The sequence below is a fragment of the Equus caballus genome, chromosome 6, assembly GCF_041296265.1.
Source record: "Equus caballus isolate H_3958 breed thoroughbred chromosome 6, TB-T2T, whole genome shotgun sequence".
NCBI classification, from domain to species: Eukaryota; Metazoa; Chordata; class Mammalia; order Perissodactyla; family Equidae; genus Equus; species Equus caballus.
In genome coordinates, this window is record NC_091689.1 from 50,237,350 (window position 1) to 50,259,710 (window position 22,361).

The following is a 22,361-nucleotide window of genomic DNA, read 5'->3' on the forward strand; positions in this document are numbered from 1 at the left end:
AATGAAATGGGAAATCTGAATAGACTGACTACTAGTAAGGGGATTGAATTAGCAATCAAAAATCTCACAACAAACAAAAGTCCAGAACCAGACAGTTTCACTGGTGAATTCTACCAAACATTCAAAGAAGAAATAATACCAACCCTTCTCAAACTCTTCTAAAAAATAAAAATGGAAGAAACTCTGCCAAACTCATTTTATGAGGCCAGCATTACCCTGATACCAAAACCAGACAAGGATGCCATAAGAAAAGAAAATTACAGGCTAAAATCCCTAATGAACATAGATGCAAAATCCTTCACAAAATATTAGGAAACAAAACTCAACAGGAGTTTCAAAGAATCATGCACCACGGTTGAGTAGGAGTTATTCCAGGGATGCAAGGATGGTTTAACGTCCCCAAATCAATCAATGTTATACACTGCATTAATAAAATGAAGGATAAAAATCATATGATCATCTTAATAGATGTTGAAAAGCATTTGACAAAATTCAACATCCACTTAGGATGAAAACAAATAGTCATAAAAATTGTATGGAACCAAAGAAGACCTTGCATAGCCAAAGAAATCTTGATAAAGAACAACAAAGCTGGAGCCATCAGGCTCACTGATTTCAAAGCATATTGCAAAACTATAGTAATTAGAACAGTATGGTGTTGGCATAAACACTGACACATAGATCAATGGAACAGAATAGAGAGCCCAGAAATAAACCCACACCTATATGGTCAATTAATTTATGACAAAGGATCCAAGAGTATACATGGGTGAAAGGGCAGTCTCTTAAAAAAATGGTGTTGAAAATTCTATAGCCACATGAAAAAGAATGAAACTGAACTCCTATCTTACATTTTACACAAAAATTGACTCAAAATGGGTTAAATACTTGAACATAAGACCTGAAACCACAAAACTCCTAGAAGAAAACATAGGTGATATGGTATTTGACATAAGTCTTTGTGATGATTTTTTGAATCTGACACCAAAAGCAAAAGCAACAGCAACAAAAGTAAAAATGTAAACAAATGGGACTACATCAAATGAAAAAGCTTCTGCACAGCAATATAAACCATCAACAAAATGAATAGGCAACCTTCTGCATGGGAGAAAATATTTGCAAATCCTATATCTGATAAGGGGCTAATATCCAAATCTATAAGGAACTCATATAACCCAATAGCAAAATACCCCAAACAATCTGATTAAAAATCGGGCAAAAGACCCAAATGGCCATTTTTCCAAAGAATACATACAGATGGTCAAGAGGTACATGAAAAGATGCTCTACATCATTAATCTTCAGAGAAATGCAAATCAAAACCACAATGAGATATGACCTCACACCTGTTAGACTGGCTATTATCAAAAAGACTTGAAAAAACAAGTGTCAGCAAAGATGTAGAAAAAAGGGAACCCTTGTGCACTATTGGTTGGAATGTAAATTAGTGCAGCCCCTATGGAAAGAAGTGTGAAGCTTCCTCAAGAAGTTAAAAATAGAACTACCATATGATCCAGCAATTCCACTTCTGAGTATTGATCTGAAGCAAATGAAAACACCAGCTTGAAAAGATATGTGCATCCCCATCTTCACTGCAGCATTATTTACAATAGTCAATATATGGAGACAACCTAAGTGTCTATCAATGGACGAATGGATAAAGAAAGTGTGATATATATATATATATATATACACATTTTGTATATATATATATATATATATATATATGTACAATGGAATATTGTTTAGCCTTAAAAAAGAATGAAATCTTGCCATTTGCTACAACATGGATGGACCTTAAGGGCATTATACGAAGAGAAATAAGTCAGACAGAGAAAGACGAATACGATATGATTTCTCTTACATTTGGAAACTAAAATACATCTATATCTATCTTTATATATAAATCTAATCTATGTATCTATATCTAATCTATATCTAATCTATGTATCTATATCTAATCTATATCTACATTTATAAACCAAGCTCACTGATGAATAGAACAATTTGGTGCTTGCCAGAGGCAGGGGATGATGAGTGGGAGAAATGAGTGAATTGTTTTTGTTTTTGTTTTTGGTTTAAATAAATTTATTTTAAAAAAATGTAATGGAAATTAAGATAATAAATATGCTTGAAATCTCAGCCATTGAAACATTTGGAACAATCATATACTATCAGTTCCACATGGGGACAAACTAGTTCTTACAGAGACATATGTATCTTAAGGGGAGGAAATAGAGCAAAATTGACCTCAGAAATTTATTTTGGACCTTCATTTGAGATTAAAATAAATCGGGAGGGAATGACAACGATGAGGCTCTTTAATGTGGCTTCCTCACACAAAACCACATGGCTATTTTTTTAGAAAAAGAGATTGAAAAAATATATTATGGGTTTCCAAATCATATATATATATATATATATATATATATATATAGCATATACTTAGATAAGTGAATCTGTAAGAATTATTAAGAAGCCAAGGGAACCTAAATAGTTTTTAGGAAAAGGACCAATGGACAAAGGTAAATGAAATTAGTCTGCAGGTGAGAGTAGTTGATAGGAAAATGGAACACAAGAAAACTGACTCGGAAGCATTTAGAGATGCTTCCACTTTCGTGATTGGAATCATTCATTCCTTCTCCAATGTCCTTCTTCAGTACTTTATGGGCCCCTGAATATCCAGAAAGAACTCAGGAGATAAAGCTGAAGATCATGCTTGAACTCCTGCAACCCTCAGCATCTTTGTCCAAGAATGATCCTGATATGAATTCTTCTACTTCATTGACTGCATTATATATTGTTCTGTTAAGAATTACTCCATTAAATTATTATTGTTCCATTAATAGAGATATATTCCTCCAATATTCTCATAGTTATGTAATATTTTGTTATGATTTTGGTGCTTATCCTTAAAATTCTAACATGCATCTTTGATTTAATGTCCAATATAAAAGGTTGCTTGATCTCTTCCTAGCCATTGTAATAACTCCATGTCTCTCCCTTTTGATGTAATTGCAACACTTAAAGTGTACTTTAATTTTATGCAATTTAAAACCGTTAATATTATGGTTGTATGTAATCGCTATCCATTTACATTTACACCCATATTTACCTATTTCATTGCCCTTCATCTTGAATTGCCCTTTATCCTGAGGTTCCATTTGGGATCATATTCTTACACCTAAAGAACATTATAGTGTATATCCTTAGTGGAGTCCAAAGAAATTAATTCTTTTCTTCTACCTATCTTAAATTACCTTTATTTCACCTATGAAATATGATTATATACTCATATCATTCTCATATAGTTAGCATCTTGTCTCTGGGAATAGAATTTTAGTATGGCACTAGTCTTTCAGTAATCATATGGCTTTCATGTTTTCTTCTTTTTATGTTAGCTGCCAATTTTTCCTTTGAAGGTAAATTCTGTTTTTCTCTGCCTGCCTTTCAGCTTTTATTTTTGGTCTGGTTTTCAGCAATTACATATGATATACGTAACTTTGTTTTCATTTTGTTCACCCTACTGGGGTTCACAAGGCTTTGTCAATACTTAGTTTGTTGTCTTCTATCAGTTTTGGAACATTCACAGACATGAGTTCTTCTACTAAAAGTTACGGGTAAACTGTGATTTACAAAAGCAAATTTTGAGGTAATAGATCATTAGGAGACATTGCCTTAGTAACTGATTACTGTTTTTATATATTTTTTTACTTGCTCTTCCTGGGAGATTTGACTGGTGATCTGTACATACAAGTCCAGTTTGAAACAGTATGTATACAAGACGAAAGCAAGGCAATGGGCAAAAACTTTCAGGTGTGCTTTGTTGAAAATTATTCAACGTGGAGTCCAGCCTCAGTAGGGAAGAATGTTGTAATTATAAGGAGTACCTTCCAAGAGCATCATATGGAAATTGTCAGTATATATGCCATAAATTTACCATCACTGATATGGATTGAAATCTTTATTAAAGGCAATAACAGAACTTGAATTCAATGTAAAAGAAGAAACAGTATAGAAACAACAGCCACAAAGTGGATGAGAACTAAAACGTAGGAGACCTCTATTCTTTAGGCTTGCTACAGTCTACTAAGGGGAAAAAATCACTTCTATTAATCTTTTTTTCATATTCCAAAAAATAATTAGTATAAAAATAGTCATTCCTTATGAAAAATTATTATGGTATTTGATTCTTGAAAGTTCTTTTTCTCATTTGTTTCTTGCTGAAAGATACATCCAGGGGAGAAAAATGTAAATCTGCTTGCATGAGCAGCCCTGACTATTACCAAAGAAGCAACATTCTTACAACTTGGTTTGATATGATTCATTGTTCTGGGGTCAGCATACATAATGGTTATGCTCATGATCTCTAGAGTAAGACTACTTTGGTTTAAATCTTGGTTCTAATTGTTACTAGCTATACAACCTGGGAAAAATTTCTCACACTTTCTGGGCCTCAGTTTCTTTATTAGTATGACAAAAATAATGATAGTACTGTCTTATAGGATTATTGGGGCAGTGTATGCTTTAATACACGTAATCACTGAAGTAGAACCAGGAATGTTAGAAGCAATCAATGAATGTTGGTAATTTTTTAGGTGCCAATTGTGACCAGATTCCCTTTGGTTTGTACGTCCTATGTTGTTTTCCCCCCATTTGTTTACCAAGGTCAGAAAGTTTTATATGTTAGTATTTACTTCTATATACAAATATACTGAAAATTTAAAAATAACATAATCATTTTAAATCCATATCTTGATCTTTTGGGATTAAGAGATTTCCAATTATAATATGTTGAGTGTAGCATGCTTGAATGAACCCAAGATATTAAAAATCTCTATTTATAATTATCTTCCATATAAAAAAGATAGGGATGAATATTATGCCATACTTCCAATTATTCCTTGCTATTTGTCTTGATAAGACTGTAGATGTGCTTCAGAACAATTTTCTTGCTGACAAAATTTTATTTTCAGCAGAAATAAAATACAAATTTTCTTCAGAGAACGACCAGTTACCTTGACAGACAAAAAGTACATGTATGAAGATAATTTCATCACACATAGTCACTCCGTGTATTATAATTTTTGCATTATTATTTGCAATTATCCTCCCTAAGTTAGAGAGAAGTCTTTATATATGAGAATTTTTGTACGTGCGCCATAGTTATCTAACTTTGATCTCATGTTTATTAATTGTATGTGTATATATATATATCTAAATTTAAATAGCTTGCATGTGATACCAAGATTCCCATTGCAATGCAATACATACCTTTTTTTGCTACTTCAATTTGCAATATGTAGTTGTATCTGATATATTCAACTCCTTTAAAGTCTCTTCTAGACAATGAACTGAAATTCATAAAATTTGCAAAAGAAAATATGTTTTAATACTATTATTACCTTCAAACATTTGAGACAGCAAGTAAAATAGAAATCTAAAATTTCTTAAATATAATTTATCCATTCATTTTTTTATTATTAAATGAGGAATGAATTTTAAGTTATTTGCAAGTAACTGATAATAAAGTATGAACTTTTACTTATAAAGTATATTTATGAGTTAATAACTGGTGCTTTAATAGTTGCAAGTTCAACATCTGATTGATACCATTCTCAGTAGTTCGTAAACTTGGACAATCAGGACGTAATGACCTAAGCTATCTTTGAGGCAAATATCTTTGACATAGCACACATCCAATCAGTCACAAAGTACTATTTATTCCATCATTTCAATGCTTCATATATATGTTCCCTTCTTCACAGTATCATAACATTTTCCCTATTCAAATTTTTGTTGTTTTTATGTAGAGGTAGTATAATATTCTGTAAACTCTCTAGTTCTCACTTTACAATAGTTCCCTCAAAATGCTTCAACCCCAATGCACAGCTTGAATAATGTTACCCTTTCGACCATGTTCAGAGACTCTCAATCGTTTATATGCTAAAATTCAAACTCATTACAATTAAGTTTTTACAAAATTTGGCCATTTTTTAACAGCTCTATTTCTATATTCAAATACAAAACCTTTAATCCACATCACTTCACACCGATGTGTTTTGTTTTATTTGGAAGGATCTGGCACACCAGATGGCACAACTTGAATTTTAAAAAAAATGAGTGAATGGAATGTTTCTAGCTTGAATTTACTTAAGTCTGAATGATCTATGGTTACTTCTAAGAGATTTTGGAGACCTCACATGAATTGGAGAGAAAAGATTCCTGCGTACCTGCTTTACCAAGATCTGATCCCAGTTCAGTTATACAATCATGTAACTTGTTATTGGACATAGGGTTTCAATTTGGTCAAGTACAACATGATTTTAGATCTTTTTATATCAACGTGACTTTAAATTCTCTGGACCACATTACTCCAGTTTGAGTTCCAAATTCACTGCTGGACGCATTGGAATAAATGTAACAAATATTGCTGGGTCATTTCCTAATCAGACCACTTACAGTATTAAAATTCAATATGTCTTATGATGAATCAGTGCAAAGAAAAGAACATATTATTATCAACTTTCCATTTCCTCACACTTGCAGTCTTCCATGTTTGTTCCCTAAATTGATCATTCCATATTTTAAACATATTCTCCTAAGATGGATGCTTCTAGTCACTGTTCTGATGCAGTTGAACATGGACCTACATCTTCTCTATCTTCTTTAAAATAAGAAACCAAATCTTAAGCCACCATTGAGTAAGCAAGCTATGCTCGACTAAATTTTCTACCCAAGAACATTCTTGTTTATTTACAGGCTTTATCCTCCATTTATGTCATAAGTTTATTCATCCATGATTCACTTATGATATCCAAGATCTCCCTTCAATTACCTATAGCTTATAGACTATTTTGGCACCTGGAAAGCCTAGATCCCTACTTCTCTTGTTAATATATTTCAATATGTATTTTGTTAATCTCAGGCATTTTTACTTTTATGTATAATTTACAAGTAACTTATCATGAAAATGCATTTGCATTGGAATCACGTAAACCTTAGTCTTTCCACCAAGGTACATTTAATATATACTCAATTCATTAATGCCTTTCTTTATGCCTTTTAGTAAAGTATTATAATCTCTTTCATATAAGCCATATCAATTGTTAAGTTTATGAATTTATTTAATCAAAAATATTCACTAAGTATCTGTAATGTGTCAACATAGTATTTGAAGCAAAGATTATATGTAGAGCAAATACAGACATGGGCTTTGTGATAATGAAGCTAACAATCTAATGGGAGAGACAGACATTGAATAAACAACCACATGAAGAATTATACATGTGGGATTGTGAAAGATGCTACAAATAAATGGTACATAAGATATTGTAATAGAGATATTTTGTGTAATTATAAAAGAATATTGATTATTCTGAGATAATTAATTACGCTAGGATTTAGTTATCCTGAGAAAAGTAGAAGGAAGGATGCTTCAGGTCAAAGGAATAGTTTATGCATATGCCCTGTAGAAAAGGGATCACAGATAAAGTCACAATTCAGACCAATCTGCCCAGAGAAGTCCTGATTTATGCTTGTTGTCCCAGAGTAATTATTAACAACATCAACTCTCATTCTTAAAATTATCCTTGTTTTTATGATGTTACACTGTAACTCTAACCATAAATCATTCAGTGAACTAAAGGGCAACAACTATGGCTGGAGCTTAGAGTGTGAGAATGTATGTAGCACTAGCAGGGGTAGAAATCTATGGACCACGCAAGGAAGGACTTTATAAACTATGTTAAGGATTTTTAAATTTATATTGAATTTAAATTACTAAGCAGCTAATAGTAAAGTTATGGTGAGTTTATGAAATTTATATTTTGAAGAAGCTACTCTGGAAATAGACTGGAAGAAGTCAAGGGTGGATGAAGTTAGAGGCTAGTAGAGTAGATAGATAAAAGAGAGAGAGTGATTATTATCTTGCATTAGATAGATAGTAATGCAAATGTAGAGAAGTGTACTAACTCACTAAATTGAGATAATCAGTGGTAGTTAGGTAACACAGATGACTCTTAGGTTCATTTCACTAGATATCAAGAGCCAAGAAAGATAACAATATTTAAAGTATATTATTTTTTTCTGGATGTTGGTAAAGATCAAGGCTGGGAAGATAGAGGTTTGGAAAAGTAGTGTGCCGGGTGTTTTTTAAGATGTCTAAGAAGAAATGTCAAGTAAGAGGTTTAAAAGATGGACCTAGGTATTAGATATTAGCGCCTGCCAGTATGTAATAAAACTTGGTTAATTTTGTATCCAGCTTCATTATTGAAGTATTCGTTTTATTCTGATTTTTTTTTCCAGTAGATTTCCTTGTAATATCTGGGTAAGAAAGCACATCATATGCAGATAATTTCAGTATTTAATTTTTAATATTTATTTTATATCTAACTAGGTTTTCCTGCATTATGGCTTTTTTTTTGACCAGGACATCCAAGAAATGTTGAATAATAGTTATTATATCAGTCATCCTTGTCTTCCTGATTCTATTGAAACAATAATTTTCATCATGAAAGATTACATTTGCTGAAGGTTCTTATACACATCCTTAATCAAGTTAAATATGTTTTCTTCTAATTGTAGTTATTTCTTTTTTTTCTCTCTGTTGACAAATCTCTCAACAGCAGTACAAACCCCTCTGATCTTAACCAGGATTTGTTCATCGTGTAGTGTTCTTTTAGTCAGTGGTGTATTATGTTGGCTCTCTCATGTAGAATTTTTGCTTCTATGTTTGTAAGGTCTATTGTCCTAAAATAGCTTTCTGTGTACAGAGATAATTTGGAATAATGCTATGCCCATCTTACTGATTTGGGTGGGGCTCTTTCATTTTTTGCTAGCTACTAAACAGTTTATCTTGGCGTCAGTTTTTGTTATTAAGATATTTTCAAGTTCACCCTTAAAAATTATCAGTCAGTTATCTGTATTATTCTTTTCTTGCCATATATCTTATCATCGTTGCAAATACGATGACACATTTAATGACTACAAATTCTACAAGAGCAAGGATTATATTAGTTTTTGTTCACCTTTGTATCTCCTGCATCTAGCTTGATGACTGGGACATGGTAGAATACAATATACACTTGTTCTAGGCATTAATATGTGAAAAAAAGTTATCTGTTTGGATGTGCATCTTTGATTAGGTTATTTATCTGTAGAATATAGTTATTCAATTTCTCTACATTGTCTTGGGTCTCTTTATTATCATATGTGTCTTTGCAGGATATCATACACTTAAACAAGGTTTTTGTGTTTACTATTAAAAATCACATATTCTGCAATATTCTGAAATAATTATCTTTGAGATTATAATTGCTTTAGACAAATTATGCCTTTTGAATAAATTTCTACTCCATGTGCTTTGAGCAATTTGAGCACTTATTTTCCTGTTTTATAAATCTATCTTTTTCTTTTTAAAGATTGGCACCTGAGCTAACATCTGTTGCCAATCTTCTTATTTTTCTTCTTGTTCTTCTCCCTAAAGCCCCCCCAGTACATAGCTGTATATTCTAGTTGTAGGTCCTTATGATTGTGCTATGTGGGCTTGCTCAGCATGGCTTGATGAGCAGTGCCGCATCTGTGCCCAGCATATGAACCAGCGTAACCCTGGGCCACCGAAGCGGTGTGTGGGAACTTAACCACTTGGCCACCGGGCAGGCCTCTAAATCTAATATATCTTACTTTCTGTATTTGAAATTTTTCGCATTTCTGATTTGCTAATAGTACTAAGAGTTTTATGGATTTATTCTTTTAAGTGCTATATATTTTTTGTAATATTGACATATTGAATTCAAGCAACGTGTAGGCTCAGTCCAACATCCTTGATCATTTTGCTTCATTTTTTGATGAATATCTGTCCATAATCTTTTATTTCCTCTATTAAATTCTCTCTTTCAAATTACTTGACTTGATGCCCTTACAGTTAATTTTTAACTATCCCACCAGTAAATTATATAAATATTTTCACATTTTATTACACCTCAGTTGGTGAATCTAATGTCAATAACATTATGATAAAATATAGACTGCAGCTATTCTTTTCTATTTTTATCAAAACACCCAGCTATCCACTGACGTCTTTGATAAAGTCACCTGGGCCTATGCTATTCTTGAAAATTCCAAAATTGAATTGACAAAATTATCATATAATTAAAATAACAAATGAGAAAAATACCTTGAGGAAATTCTTAGAACCAATTTTAAAGGCTTTTAAAAATTATACTGTACTGATTTAAAACACGTTAATGAAATAGTTCTGAAAATTACTTACCCTTAGCTGTCATAATTGCAGCTAGTGCGAGGAAAATTAGATAAAGGAGGGCAAATACCACTGCAGCAACGCACCATGGAGAGCCTGTCCAAAGAGAGGGAAGTGGGCTACTATGCTGATCAATGGAAAGACAACTCAGGAGTCGGGATTAGAAAGAATTTTGGTCAGGAATACTCAACCCACTTATATTAGATTGAAATCTAAGCTCATGGGAGCACCACAGCATGGAAAAATATACCCTAGCCTGTGAGAGGAACTCTAAAGTGTTTTGCAGATTTGGGGACAACCAGGGAAGATATGGATATTTTTATGTAGGAAAGGGTTGTTTGTGGACTAACAAGTTGCTCTATTAAAGAGACCTTACAAAGACCACAAAAGATCCCTTCACAAATCCTAGGGATTTAATTCGTCACCCTCCTCCAATTTTTAAAAAATGGTTTCTTCCATCTTTGTAGCAGATCTAGTTTAAGAATAAAACTCCTGGATTAACTGTTGGCCCAGACAGATATCCTGTGACAGTTTTGATAAAAGTCCATTTATCATGAGATACTTCACAAGCTCCATTTTGTTTTTAGAAATACTGAAGCTTTAAAGGAACAGTTACCTTTTGCAAAAGTAAAATATCAACCCAGAAGAGTATATATGAAACAGCCTTTATCCTACGGCTATGGTATATCATTGTAAGTCATTGTGGCCGTCACTGATTCATTGTTCATTTTCGTTTGCTCTTAACAGAGCACTTTATGTCTCTAAGACTAGTTAAAAAGTGTTGGTACAAGAGACAAATTCTGATTCAGAGACTAGTCCAGGAATATTTATTTTTATGATTAGTTCATTAAAGCATTAAAGTTCATTATTCAAGCAAAAAAAGAAATCTAGTTTTAAATGTTTTTTACCTTTTGACTTCGAAATCCTAGTTATTTTTCTCTTCTGAGTATTTGAAGAGTTTTGAACTTTGACTGCTGTGTATGTTATACCTTCCTCACAAAACTCTAGAAAAGAAAAATACATGCAATAACCATAATTTATATATACGTACATACATATTTATACATATATATTTATATACACATACATAATTTATATATACATACACAAGTACTTATACATACCTACCTGTATGATACATAAACATATAATTAAAAAGAATGCTAGAAATCATAAACAAAATTTGCCCCATTTTATGCCTATAAGAAAGTTTTAAAATTGACCCAGTCATTTAATTACTTTGTGAAATGTGGCAAGTTCTTTTTCCTTTTTAATCTTAATTTCTTTATCACGATGAAGTTCCCTTCACAGAGGTAACAACAGTATTCATTCATAGATATATTATAGAGATTAAATTAATGTACATAAAGTCAGTAGCAGAGTGCTTGAAACAATAAACATGCAATAAGTGTTCTTGTAGTAGTAGTAATAGCAGTGTAGAATGGTAATTCTAAGAATATAATGGGCAATACCATCAGCAGTAACACTGGTTGCAGAAGCAAGAGTAGAAAGATAAAAATTAACTTAAATACCTATCTTTGCCCCTTCTTATAGTTACATTTAAGCTTAATAAAAGGAGCATGAGAAAAAATATCATCTGTCATCTAATTCTCAGTAGGTAGAAAAATTCTCTTAGCAACATATTGCATGTACTCCTTCAGTTCAAGCGAAGCAAAACTCATAGGCACCAAGTCAATAACATTTTTCCAAATAATGTTAAATCTAATCCATTTGTAAATATTTACTTATCAAAGGATGATTGTCTGAAATTTAAATCCCCTTCAAGTGGAAAATCTTAAATTCACTTATAAAGACAAAAGATTTTCAACTCCTCATGTAAAAGTATCTGGCAGTGGACTTTGTTGTTTATGATATTATTTTCTCATCAAATAAATGGATTGCTTAGCATAACAACAGTATCTGATTTTACCTGTATTTTCATGAAGTTCCACTGGCGAAGAATGAAGATCAAGACAGGGGCTGGACAGTGTCGGTGTCTCTGGTTCCATAGTTTAGATTAGGTTGCATGGATCAGATGACGAGCAGAGGGTCAGAATGAGACAGGATCAAGGAAACACATCTCTTAACATTGCAACATGAGACAGGATGTTTACTCTAAATTTAACATGTAAACTACTTTTTCACTTAAGAAAATAAAAGGCAATGTAATCCAGCCCCTATAGATTAAATTTGTTGTTCTTCTATGTAAGAAAACACTTCTTTATTTCCAAAGATAAAGTTTGAAATTATTTAACCATAATGATTTGTTCTCTGCTTGTTATTTTTCAAAAACAACGATGACTAGAACATATTTATGTAAATAAATGATATCTTGTATTTGAATAAGATTGTAACAGATACTGATTTTTGGAAATATCTTTTTTGTGATTATATATCTAGAGTCATTGTAAATAATTCAAAAAATATTAGAATGTGTCTTATAGAAAATGAAATGACGTACAACCCTGTTCCCTCAATATAACCACCGTTAACATAATTATTCATAACCTTTCCTAATTTTTCAAGTGACCAATGGATGTTTTGTTTAGAAAAGTAAAAGGAACAATTTAACTATCAATAAAGTAAACAATAAAATAAGTTATGATGTACTCCTCTTATAAAACTTATACAGTCATTCATATAGAAAAGAGTTCTGCAAGTATTGATTGGATAATTTCCCATGATGTATTAAGTAGGAAAAAGGTACAAATTATTGCATAATATGATTTTATATTATGTTTGGTAGAAAAAAATCTGTTGTTATGTGTGTGCTTGTAATGTAATAATGTATATCTAACCTGGTAATTTAAGACTGTAATGTAATAATATTTAAGTGACTAACTTGGTAGGTAAATTTTTATTTTACATATGTGATTTTTCATTTTTGTGCTACTTTTTTAAATGAGCATAATTAAATTTTATCATTGAAAGGATTACAGTGTGCATATGTGAAATTTTATTTTCAGCCTTGTGTGCTCTGAGATATACATACCACAGTGACCACAGAGGCCCCTGCCCTCACCTTTGATCAATAGAAATAAACTTCATAGCATAAGTGTATAACTTGACTGGGAGACCATAGAGTGTTCTTGGAAGAAGCAAAGATAATGATCAATTTCAGACATTAATAATTTGAGTGCACATGCATTAGATTCTAGAATAAATGCTGAAAGGATGGAAAGAAATTATAACTTCAAAAATTATAGAGGAATACATAGAGGAGAAGAATAAATAAATCCGAAAGAAGCTAGAAAGGAAGGAGGAAAAACCAAGAATAGGTAGGACAAATAGAAAGCACAAAAGTATGATACTGATAAAAAATACAATATATCAACAGTAAATGTGAACTCTCTAAATGCTCCAGTAAAAAGATAAAAATTATCACTGGGTTTTTAAAAAATTTTAAATGGTATATCTTATTTACAAAAGTCACTTCTAATAGATAAGAATGTGTAATGGCTGAAAATATATATAATGCAAGTGCTAATCAAATTAAAGCAATTGTAGCTCTTAATATATGACAAAAGACACTTTAATGCAAAATGTAGTATTTAAGGTGGGTTTCCTAACAACAATAAAAGTTTCAATTCACCAATAATGTATCACAATTTTAATGTAACCTTATAATATTACTTCAAAATATAGCAAGGATAAATGATATGTAAATATAGAAGGGAGCAATAAACAAAACACAATCACGGGGAAATTTTAATATACTGCTGATACATCAAGTAGACCAAAAACAAAAATCAGATTCGGACAATCTAAAGGAGATTCAAACAACACAATTTCTTTTATTGAGTGAAGATGCCAATTTCTCTCAGGTTTTGTTTGTTTGAAAAATATATTTTTTTCTCATACTTTGGAAAAATGGCTGTGTATTGAATTCTATCTTGATTCATTTTATTCAGCCATAAAAAAAAAAAGGAAATCCTGCAAATTGCAATAACATGGACAGAACTTGAGGGCGTGTGTAAGTGAAATAAGTCAGACAGAATCAAACAAATACGTACTGTATGATCTCACTTATCTGTGAAATCTGGAAAAAACAAACTCATGGAAACAGAGGTCAGATCTGTGGTTGCTAGAGTGGGGCATGGGGGATGGGGGAAGTGGGTGAAGGTGGTCAAAAGGTACAAACTTCCATTGAAAAGGTAAGTAAATTCTGGGGACATAAGGTACAGCATGGTGACTATTTAACAATATTCTATTGTATATTCGAAAGTTGCTAAGAGAGTAGATCTTAAAGGTTCTCATCACAAGGAAAATAATGTGTAATGATTTGAGGGGACTGATATTAACTAAACTCATTATGTTATAATTTTGCAATAAATACACATATCAAATCATTATATCATACATCTTAAACTTATAGAATGTTATATATCAATTATACCTTAATAAACTGGGAAAGAAAACCAACAGAAAAAAAACCCAAAAATAAAATCTTGGCCTGGTAATCTTTTAACCAGAGAGGTGGTATTAATGCAGCCTGAAAATCCACAAGAAGTCTGGCTTCAGGGAAGCTATTTCAGCAGGAAATTTTCCTTTTAGTAATCTGGGGAAAACTGATTTAGTTTAAGTTCACCTTTATCCTAAGACTGTAGTTAGGGTTGCCAGATTTAGCAAATAAATGTCCATTTGAAAAAATGAAGATCCTTAATCTCTGTCGACTGGATTCTTAAATATGATTTCTTACCAAATTCACTATTTCAATTCCCGTCTAAAAGCCACAGTGTATTAAAATATTATTTTTCCTCACAACCACCAATAGGTTCAGTGAGTGAGTTAACCCACAGATCAATAGCACACAATAAATAGATCAGATACACGGGATGCAAAGTAGAGTAAAGATACCTCTTTTAATTGAAAATAATGTATTTCTTTTTTTCTTTTTTTCTTTTTTTTGAGGAAGATTAGCCCTGAGCTAACATCTGCTGCCAATCCTCCTCTTTTTGCTGAGGAAGACTGGCCCTGAGCTAACATCCGTGCTCATCTTCCTCTGCTTTATATGTGGGACGCCTACCACAGCATGGCTTGACAAGGGGTACATAGACCGCACCCAGATCAGAACCGGCAAACCCGAGCCACCGAAGTGGAATGTGCGAACTTAACTGCTGCACCACCGGGCCAGACCCTGAAAATAATATTTTTGATGTAATGATATTTTAATAACTTAAATACTAATGTTAATTAAATTAATTCAATGTTAATCATGGCTTTACCAAAAATCTCAAAGCTATCATTAATATGACAATTAGATTGTTTTTAAAATATGTTTTCATTAAAAGTAATAGATTGAGGAATAAGTTAGGGGCATGAATCTTTCCTACGCACTAGGTGTAATTATAATTCTTGATACAGAGATTGTTTAACAAAAAGAATGTCTTCTGAATGCATAGTCAACTATCCAGAACTATAGTTAGTTTACATTTCTCCAGAAGCTGAAGTATATTTCTGAATTATAATTTATGTATAGTATAAAAATAATGACTTTGACCACCACTCTGAAATGCGCATCATTTATGGTTTATAAGTAAACAGACTTAAGACTAAAAAAATAATGATAGGTGCTGGCCTGGTGGCATACTGGTTAAGTTCATCTGCTCTGCTTTCCCAGCCCAGGGTTCACGTTTCAGATCCTGGGTGTGGACGTACACATCTCTCATCAAGCCATGCTGTGGCAGCATCCCACATACAAAATAGAGGAAGACCGGCACAGATATTAGCTCAGCAACAATATTCCTGAAGCAAAAACAGGAAGATCAGCAAGAGATTTTAGCTCAGGGCCAGTCTTCCTCACACACACGAAAAAAGATAAATTAGGGAAAATCAGATTTAAAAGGAATGGAAGTAAAACTGAGAACATAGTGTAAATACACAAACCAATTGGAATTTTTTTCTCTTAATATCTGACTCATTTTCATTTATCAGAATCCAACAGATAAGAAGCACATTCAAGATAATTTGAGGAAGTTAATTTACAAAGGAGCACATTACAAAGACATGGGTGAAGGGTAAGGGAAACAAAACAGAGCAGAAATTTGGGGGTAAAGAACAGTGAAATTTCAATACCCTTAGGTCTGAAGGACAACGGAAAGAAGTCACAGGGGCCAGAAAAGAGAAAGAACCATGTAGAGTAGTTCAATTGATTTATTTGGTATAATCATACGAAGTGTCACTTCCACTTCCACCTCCTTGCATTCTGGCTTTTAGGGGACATTACCATAAGCTGGCCACTAGTTTAAGGCATATATTGCATCCAGTAGGACTATCAGCCTTGCAGGGTCCCATCTCCCAGCTGTCACCATACCTGGGCTTTCAGTAGGTGTTCTTCCCTTCTATCAAGACAACTCCTTCTAGGTGATAAGGTACTTTTATAATAGCTGATCTCTAAACCTTTATGGTCCTAATTAAGTAGCAGATCTAACTTGCTGTGTAGACTACTCTTTGTTTTAGAAAATAGCATTTTCCATGCATAAAATAATGTTTAAGTTTCTGCACTTTACAGCAAAAGATATCTGTCCAATTTAACCATAATTATTTCCTCAGGGTCTTCCAGGTAGTAAAGGGGAGAAATCTAAGTTGCCTTGGGATAAAAGCTATAATCTTAACTAATGCTCTTTATAATCCTACCTAATTCTCAGACTGGAGACACCGTGGGTCAGAGATGGACAATTTAGAGTGTTGTGGGAAGTCTGAATTAATCAGGAACCAGGAAGTCAGAGTTCAAAGTCATAACAGAATGCTATTTTAGTCATAGCTTTAATATCAAATGATGTAATATACATGAAAACACTTTGCATTTGTACATCTTCCATTATTTTAAAATGAGCTTTTATGGTAATAAAAATAATGAATTAAATGAGGGAATCATATAGGGTTTTAGTTTTCACTGTGAAATTTGACAAATATACAGCAAAGTGCAGAAAACATATATAGAGAGCTCAATGAGTAATGATAAAATAAGAGCTAGGTCAAAATAAACATTACTAGATCCCAGAGTATCTCCTACACTGGTCCTCTTTTCTATTATAATACTCCTTCCTAGAGTACCATTCTTTTGATTTGCTTGCTTCTTCCTTGTAATGAAAACTTATACATGCCTCTTTAAATTACCTTTTTTTGGCTTGTTTTAATTTTATTGTATGTGAATAAAATCAAACTGAACATATTATTCTGTACATTGCTTCTTTCATTCAGTGTTATGCTTGTTAGATTCATCCGTGTTGCTGTGGACAGCTGTAGTTTACTCATTTTATTAATGTTTATAATTTCTTTGTATGCTATACTCTCAATCAATATACCCTCTAAGTTTAGAGTCTATATCTGCTTTCGATGGACATTTGGTTGTTTCCTGTTTTGGGATATTATAAACAATGTTAGGGATATGGTGTTTATGCAACCATGTGGGTACATGGGTATAAATTTCTTTAGTGTAGCCTTTGACATTTTCTCCTCATCACAACCTTTTAGTCTCTTTCAACCTTTGCTCACTTGCCATAAGAGAGAGGGTAGAAGAGTAGCAGTGAAAATTTTAAAAACAAAAAATAACCTCAAAACCAAGCTGGTATTGAAAATGTGAGAAATTGATCAAGAACAAGTAAAATAAATTTGTTAAAGGTCACTAAGAATCGAGGTGAAATTTGAAAGCCTGATGTGAATTAGCATTAGGCAGTTTGACTTCCTACATCAGATATATGTAACCTGAATGCAGAAAGAGAGAAGGAGTCTAATTCAGCAGAGCGCAACAGCTAATTAGGCATATAAAATGGAAAATGAGCAGTTATTAGCAACGAAATTGTTCAGACCCCTCATTAGGTCTAGGTTTATGTGACTGTGTCATGAAAGCAGTGATAAATAAACAGAAAATAAAAGTCAAGAGATGAGTGCCATAATGATATTCAAGAAGAAATTTAGCAGAATGAAGAAAGTTAATAGGAAAGATAAATGTTGCCTTCATAGACTTTTTTTAGATATTTAATGTTCCAAAGGTGGAGCTGCTTCCGGTCTTCTATCTCACATTAAAAGATCCATTGAGACTGAAACCTGTTTTTCTGTATCTTGACTATTGGTTCTGATCCTTGCATGGCACACTGAGAACTTTAAAATATGTTCATTGAATTAAGGAAGGGAGAAAAGAAGGGGGACAGAAAAAAGAACAAACAAATGTTATTGTTTGACTTCCTAATTAATAACTTACTATTATTGCTTTTATTTTTATTACAGGGGAGAGCTCAGTGCCTAAACGAACCAATTGCTATTCAGGCTCTGGATAGTTTTGAAAAGTTTTTTAAACTCTGTTTTTTATTATTTTTCCCTCTTTATGGTGGAAAGGGATGAAAGAGAGTGAGATTTGGAAGCTGAATTTTTGAATTAGGGACATACGTCTGCCATTAATTTATTATGTTTATTTATACAAACAATCTATGTAAAAAATGGAATTTTTACTTCAATTATTTAATTATCTAAAATTGGGTAAAAGTATTTTGCAGGCTGATTGTGAGAGTTAAGATAAAAAAATATTTGAATATATTCTTAAATGTAGAATGTTCTGTAAACATTATATTTATTATTTTCCCTGTGATACCAAGGAGTGTGATTGTTTGATTATATGGTAAAAGGATGTTTAATTTCATACAACATTGCTTAACTGTCTTCCAAAGTGGCTGTAACTTTTTGCACTCCCACCATCTACGAGTGAGAGTTCCTATTGCTCCATATCCTCACCAGCATTTGGTCAGGTCAATGATTTGGATTTTAGCCCTTCTAATAAGTATGTAGTGGTTGCTCATTGTTGCTCTAATTTGCAATTCCCTAATGACATATGATGTTGAGTATCTTTTCATACGCTATTTGCCATCTGCATATCTTCCTTGGAGGCGTTACTTCAGATCTTTTGGTCATTTTTAAATTGGATTATTTGTTTCCTTGTTGTTGAGCTCTAAGAGTTCTTTGTATATTTTGGTTAAAAGTCCTTTATTAGATGTGTGCTTTGAAAAAATTTTCTCCCAGTCTGTGGCTTGTCTTCTCAATCTCTTGACAGTTTCTTTAACAGAGCAGAAGTTTTTAATGAAGTCCAGCTTATCACCTTTTTCTTCATGGATTGTGCTTTTGGTATTGTATCTAAAGTCCATTGCCAAATCCAAGGTACATTTAGGTCTAGGATCTATCTTGAGGTAATTTTTTTGAAAAGTTTAGAGTCTATGTCTAGATTCATGTTTTTGAATGTGGACGTTCATTTGTTCCAGCATCATTTATTGAAAAGGCTATCCTTGCTCTTTGAATGGACTTTGTGGCTTGGTCAAAGATCAGATGACTATATTTGTGTATGCATCTCTTTTGTGATTCTGCTTGTGTTTTCAATTCTCTCATATTTTTCACCTCTTCCATTTCTAGGGTGCTGGCCATCATGTACCTTTTCCTGATGTCCATGGCCATTTGCAGTGACTGCAAACTCTGCATTATTATAGAGTGTTCCACATTGTCTTCCCCTTCAGAGCATTATTTATTTCATAGAATACAATAAGCAGATACTTGGCTCAGAACAAGTATACTTCATCAAAACTTTTCCCCTTTTTACTTTTTTAAAAATTGATGATTTACTTCTATGCAACATAATCTTCTAATATCTTATTTTGATGTTTTAGTTTAAAGTATAATCTATTTATGATATTTGACTATTTTTGTAGCATATTCTAATGAACATCTCTCAAAATTCAGCAAAAAAGGTAGGCAGTGGTTTTATACCCTGACGTCTTATGCTGCGAAGGCATTCATTGTATTTATCAACTCCACAAGCATAGTCTTCCATAAGAAAGCTACTGTACCACATGTTATAGGTGATATAAATATGAATAGAACATAGTCCAGACATTAAATATTTATGTTCTAATTTAATAGGTGTTTAGTATAACTAACTTAACTTCAAGATAAGAATACAGAAATAAGTCTTTTTAGAGATGCATATATAATTCCGTAGGTTTCTAGGAGAGTAGAATTATTTATTACTGCAGATCTGTGATTTGAGAAAAAATAAAAAGAACTGTTTTAATTTCTAATTCACAATTTAATCATAACCAATTTTTGTTGTTTTTGCATAATGTTATTAAAGTGATTAAAAAATGAACTTCTGTTTGCAAAATTAGACTTGAGGATTTATTTAATGCAATGATAGAGAAACTTTGTCTAGGACCTCATTGTCATTTTGGTCTAAAGTATTAGGTTTGCTCAGTATTTTGTCTTTGGTGACTTAGGACTTCTCTTGGCAGCCCTGCTTTTAGTGCCCTATTTCCATATGTGATGATTCCATCTCCACCGTCTTTATGGATTTTATTCTTTTTTTTTTTTATGCAGTGATATTTGCCCTGCTTTGGTAGAGGATAAAACCTTAACATTCTGGGTATATTCACAATTTGAACCTTCTCGAGAGCCAGGTCTTATGAGCAGAATTAGACAGTGAGCATCTAGAAGAAGAGCAGAAGGATGGAGGAAGGCAAGAGAATTAAGGCAGCAAACTGAGTTTAGGACCATGTAAAAGGTCTCTGTTCAACAAGGGGTTCCTTCGAAAGGGCAGAACAGGAGACTAAACACATAGCAGCAAAGGCAAGATGTTGACGCAGATATTTGTTGATTCTTTTGTAACCAACTTTGTAGTTCTCTGATAAGCCTGGATGGCCTTATGTTAGAAAATTATGTTTAAATTAATGGAACACAGGTGAAAGTTTACGGAAGCAGAAGAATACTTTTCAATCTTAGTTATTCTTAAGAATTTTCTGTGGTACCTACACAAAATCCTTATTCTCATATTCCACCACAGAAATTGTGAATCAGTAGGTATGAGATGAGGCAAAGGAATCTATAGTATTAAAGCAAGTACGGTAGGTAATATACCAAGGTAGGTGTTTTACTGATGGCTCTTTAGGAAAGACTGGACTAAATAGAAAGGAATTGTTCAAACTTTCACATAGAATTATTAAATTTCATCCTTGTTCTGTTGGTGACTTCTATGACACAATTCTTTGGTTGTCATATATGAAGTAAATGCTGTATAATCTTAGTCTGGTGACATAATTCACACTAATTAAGATGCTTTCATACTCAAGAGCCTGTTTCTCCAACCACCACCTTAGCTCTGTCAATCACACTTCGAATCCAGATCACCAGAAATCCTGCCGAGTATTCCTTAGTCACAGCCCAGGTCCTTTAGCTTTAACAGAAATGTAGTAACTTATCAAAATATACTTCACAAAAATATTCCATTCTATGCCTTTAGATTTTTTTTTTTGAGGAAGACTGGCCCTGAGCTAGCATCCGTGCCCATCTCCCTCTACTTTATATGTGGGATGCCTGCCACAGCATGGCTTGATGAGCAGTGCCATGTCCGTACCCGGGATCAGAACCAGCGGACCCCAGGCCACCAAAGCAGAATGTGCACACTTAACCACTGTGCCACTAGGCTGGCCCCTATGCCTTTAGATTTTTAACTCCCATTTCTATGCCTACTCATCCGTTTCTTCTTTTTCCAATAATTGATAGCAACTGGAAGCATTTTCTGTCAAATTTATAATACTAATTTAAGCAAATTTCTTTCTATCCATGCTAAAACTGAAATCAAATAAAAATAAAAATTAGAAAAAAATATGTAAATAGAATAATACAAAAGCTCACATACCTATGTATAACCATGGCAAATACCTACTCTTTGTGGATTCCTGCATGTATAAAAATCTGAATATTCAAATATTTAGAATCCATTTAAAATCAGTGACTTTAGTTTGATAGACATGTTACAAATATCCTCCCTCTCCCAAAAAAAATTTCATGGAATTCTCTAGTGCAGAAACCAAGTAGAATATTCTTTTTGCTTATAAATTATTGCCTATTAAATCATGTATAATAAAGCTCTGTTTGATACAGTCACTCATGTCAACAAGACTTATTTGTGAAATGGAAGTGTTATACTCAAGAACACAGAGAGCCTGGTCCCAGCAGTGTCTTGTCTTAACCTGAAAAAGTGGCAACTACTCCTTTTGTGGAAACTTTATCCCTAACTCCGTAATCTGAAGAAAAGTGATGGTCTCAGTCTCTCTCTTGAGTCA

General features: G+C 32.8%; 1 protein-coding gene across 5 annotated transcripts in view; it reads right to left on the reverse strand.

Moving 5' to 3' along the window:
- Window positions 1–12,351, reverse strand: part of LOC138924650 (uncharacterized) — a 41,413-nt gene extending 29,062 nt beyond the window's left edge. For 2 of the 5 annotated variants that reach the window (XM_070269863.1, XM_070269864.1), the window contains exons 1-4: window positions 12,191–12,337; window positions 11,169–11,264; window positions 10,273–10,356; window positions 5,274–5,353 (exon numbers count right to left, since the gene is read on the reverse strand). In XM_070269863.1, the coding sequence (XP_070125964.1) occupies window positions 5,283–5,353; window positions 10,273–10,356; window positions 11,169–11,264; window positions 12,191–12,269 (330 nt within the window). In that variant the 5' untranslated portion in view covers window positions 12,270–12,337 and the 3' untranslated portion in view covers window positions 5,274–5,282. Of the gene's footprint in view, window positions 1–3,114; window positions 3,184–3,949; window positions 5,018–5,273; window positions 5,354–10,272; window positions 10,357–11,168; window positions 11,265–12,190 lie in introns of those variants that run through there. The other 3 variants (XM_070269866.1, XM_070269865.1, XM_070269862.1) reach the window with 3 other exon arrangements.
- Between the last annotated feature and the right edge of the window lie 10,010 nt (window positions 12,352–22,361).